Source organism: Daucus carota, chromosome 3 (genome assembly GCF_001625215.2).
Source record: "Daucus carota subsp. sativus chromosome 3, DH1 v3.0, whole genome shotgun sequence".
Lineage (NCBI taxonomy): Eukaryota > Viridiplantae > Streptophyta > Magnoliopsida > Apiales > Apiaceae > Daucus > Daucus carota.
The window spans coordinates 44,383,742-44,386,859 of record NC_030383.2 but is presented as its reverse complement, the minus strand read 5'-3'; the positions used below and the strand labels follow the sequence as shown (position 1 = coordinate 44,386,859).

Here is a 3,118-nt window from a genome sequence, read left to right as displayed (position 1 = left end):
AGGTTCGCCGTTTAAGTGATGCCGAGTTACAGAGTAAGAGGGAGAAAGGACTGTGCTATAGGTGCGATGATAAATGGTCGTTGGGGCATCGTTGTAAACGCAGAGAACTTAGTGTACTGTTGACATGTGATGGCGATGAAGAGGACACCGAGTTTAATCCCACGAGTCCACAATCGGAGACAACATCCGAGGTACCAATCTCCCCCGAAATCTCGTTGAATTCAGTAATGGGTATTACGAGTCCCTGTACTTTGAAATTGTTGGGCAGTATTGGGGGCCAGGATGTGGTAGTCATGGTTGATCCGGGGGCAACCCATAATTTCATTTCGACGGAGGCTGTGCAGCGTTTGAGTGTTCCGGTAGTTCCGTCTACGGACTTTGGTGTGTCACTGGGGACCGGCGCATCAGTGGTGGGTTCGGGTCTGTGCAAATCAGTGGTGTTGGAATTACAAGGCATTGTTATTGTGGAGAATTTTCTGCCTTTGGAATTGGGAAACTCAGATGTTATATTAGGGATACAATGGTTGGAGAAGTTGGGTACTATGACTACAAACTGGAAGACACAGACATTGAAATTCCAACTGGGGGAAGAGACAGTGACTTTGAAAGGGAATCCAGCCCTTGGTAGAAGTGGGATTTCACTAAAGGCAATGCTTAAGCACTTGCGTAAAGAAGGAGCGGGGTATTTGGTGGAATTGAATCTGTTGCAGGCCCCGGAAGTTAATATCACTACTACAAAAAAGGGCTTAGACATCGGCTAAAAACCGATGTCTATTGAAAACAGGACCGATGTCTTCGCATGTGATGTAAAAGGTAGGGGTCTTAGACATCGGTTTATGACCGATGTCTAGGACCACCTTTCACAGCAGTTCTATTAAAGAACCAGATGTCTATGCATTGAAAATCATCTTTTTTTACATGATTCTAATATGAAATATGGTAATAATAGAGGCTGAATATGATCTTAAACATGAGACGCACAAGAGAAAAATGAACACATTTGCAGTGGAACTGATGTAATATTCATTTTTAACATCAGTTCCCTAAACTAACCGATGTAAATTACTTTGTTTCACATCATCTGTTTAAATTGGACGATGTCTATGTTCGTCTTTCACATCAGTTCTTTATTTCAGTTGATGTCTATAGTTTTCTTTTACATCATCTCTTTATATCGGTTGATGTCTATAGTGTTTTTTTTACATCAGGTTACTTTTAAATCCATTGTCTTTCTGTAGTTTAGACATCAGTTTTTCAAAGAAGTGATGTCATTTCATATTTTTTAGTCCATGTTCCACCTGCTTATATAACATGCCCAAATGTAAAATTAAAATCTCAAAACAAATCAACAATCAAATTTCCCAAGCAACAATATCACCAATTACCAAACATATTTGCATTAATCCACCAACTAATTACATAATTCACCAACAAGCAATACTAGTACTGATGCCAACTAATTCAAATTATCCACAACACAACCAATACTAGTAGTACTTCAATTCACAAGTCTGCATTGCCATTAACTACACATTATACTCCCAAAATCAGCAGTAGACTTCTAAACGAAACCTAAAGTCAGATTACTCCTAAAGTCATTGCAACTACATGAATGATTCAATATGGCTAAGAGCCTCAAACCGGACCTCATCAAGCTCGGCTTCCGAACAAATCAGCTTACGCGTCTTAAGAGCCCACTGAAATGTAAAACAATAAAATTATAAATTATCCAACTGCACACACATATATATATATATATATATGACAATTACAAAATCTAAGGAATGTAAATACCTTCTTTAAAAATGACAGTTCATGGTCCATTATAATTTCTCTCATGTAGCGCATAACTACATAGCCACATTCAATCCCACCAGGTTGTTTGGGACATCCCTGTTTAAAAATAAAATTAGAATAGTAACATACCTATATAATAATACCGTATTAACTGATCCTAATTAATAGAAAAAACAAAGGTTATACCGGCATATATTTGATACTAGGGGCTTTATTTCCCCTCCCAGCCTGAACATTAAAAGTAATCATCGCCCTGCAGTCACGTGTGGTGGTGACATTAATTAGTGCAAAATAAACGATATTTCAATAATTAAATATAGCTCTGTATCAAATAATGGAAATACCTAGTCAGTGCTTTTTCCAACTCAGGAAAATTAGTTCCTCGAGGCAAAGGATTGAGTACAAATATTTCTCCAGCCCATAATATGACCAATATCCAGTGACAACTATGTTTATTACAAAGAAAATTTAATTAGTAGGAAAAGCCGGTCAGGATTAGAAAAATATCCAATGGCCAATAAGGACGGAGTACTTACTTGGTATTATAGGGTAGTAGGAAAAGCCGGTCAGGATTACCCTCTTTCAAACGATTCACCAAGTTACGTTCAATATCTGTACTGTTGGTGAATATGGTTGCGGGATCACAAAAAGCATACATTTCCAATTCATCATTGTCACGAACCACCGTATGCAAGTACCTGCATTAGAAATCAAATAAAATATTTATTTTTCAAAATAAATATGCACACAAGCAAATAATATGAGACAGGGCAGAGGCGACAAGAATAAATTGGAAAGATTACTTACGCCATGTATGCAGATATTGCACCTTGCCCAATCATTTGGAACTCGAGCAAAGCAATTATATTCTCAGCCAATATAAAAATTGTTTTCTCAGCACCAAAAACCTCGGCATCACATGGCATTTGTATCGAACCCCCGCTGGACTTCATGAATGTTGTTGCATGTTTATACAACAAGCGAAAGCGCTGTGGAACTTTCTTATTGATCTCGACACTCTTAAACAATCTTTGCACCTTTTCCAACTCAGTTTTAGGTTCTTTTTCTTTTCTCTTTTTTTTCTGCATATATAAAGCAAATGATTTCAATATAACTTAGACCACTAATTTTTCTCCTATTTTTCTGCAAATATAAAGAACCTATAATCATGCATACCTCGACAACTGGGGCATTTGGGAGTATGATCAAGTCTCGGGGCCATGACACATAGGACCCAACAGCTTGGTCCACTGTCTCGATTTCACCCTTTATGGGGATTGGAATCAAGGCGTCTCCTTGAATTGCGCCATCCACCGAGACA

At 38.0% G+C, this 3,118-nt stretch overlaps 1 protein-coding gene across 1 annotated transcript; it reads right to left on the bottom strand.

Annotated features, from left to right (window-relative positions):
* Positions 1-1,321: 1,321 nt before the first annotated feature.
* On the bottom strand, positions 1,322-2,468 carry LOC135151763 (uncharacterized). The gene is made up of 5 exons (XM_064090957.1): positions 2,334-2,468; positions 2,142-2,243; positions 1,984-2,050; positions 1,795-1,893; positions 1,322-1,697 (listed from the first exon to the last, which is right to left on the bottom strand). The coding sequence occupies exons 1-5, from the start codon at positions 2,453-2,455 to the stop codon at positions 1,605-1,607; spliced, it is 483 nt and encodes a 160-aa protein (XP_063947027.1). The 5' UTR covers positions 2,456-2,468; the 3' UTR covers positions 1,322-1,604.
* Between the last annotated feature and the right edge of the window lie 650 nt (positions 2,469-3,118).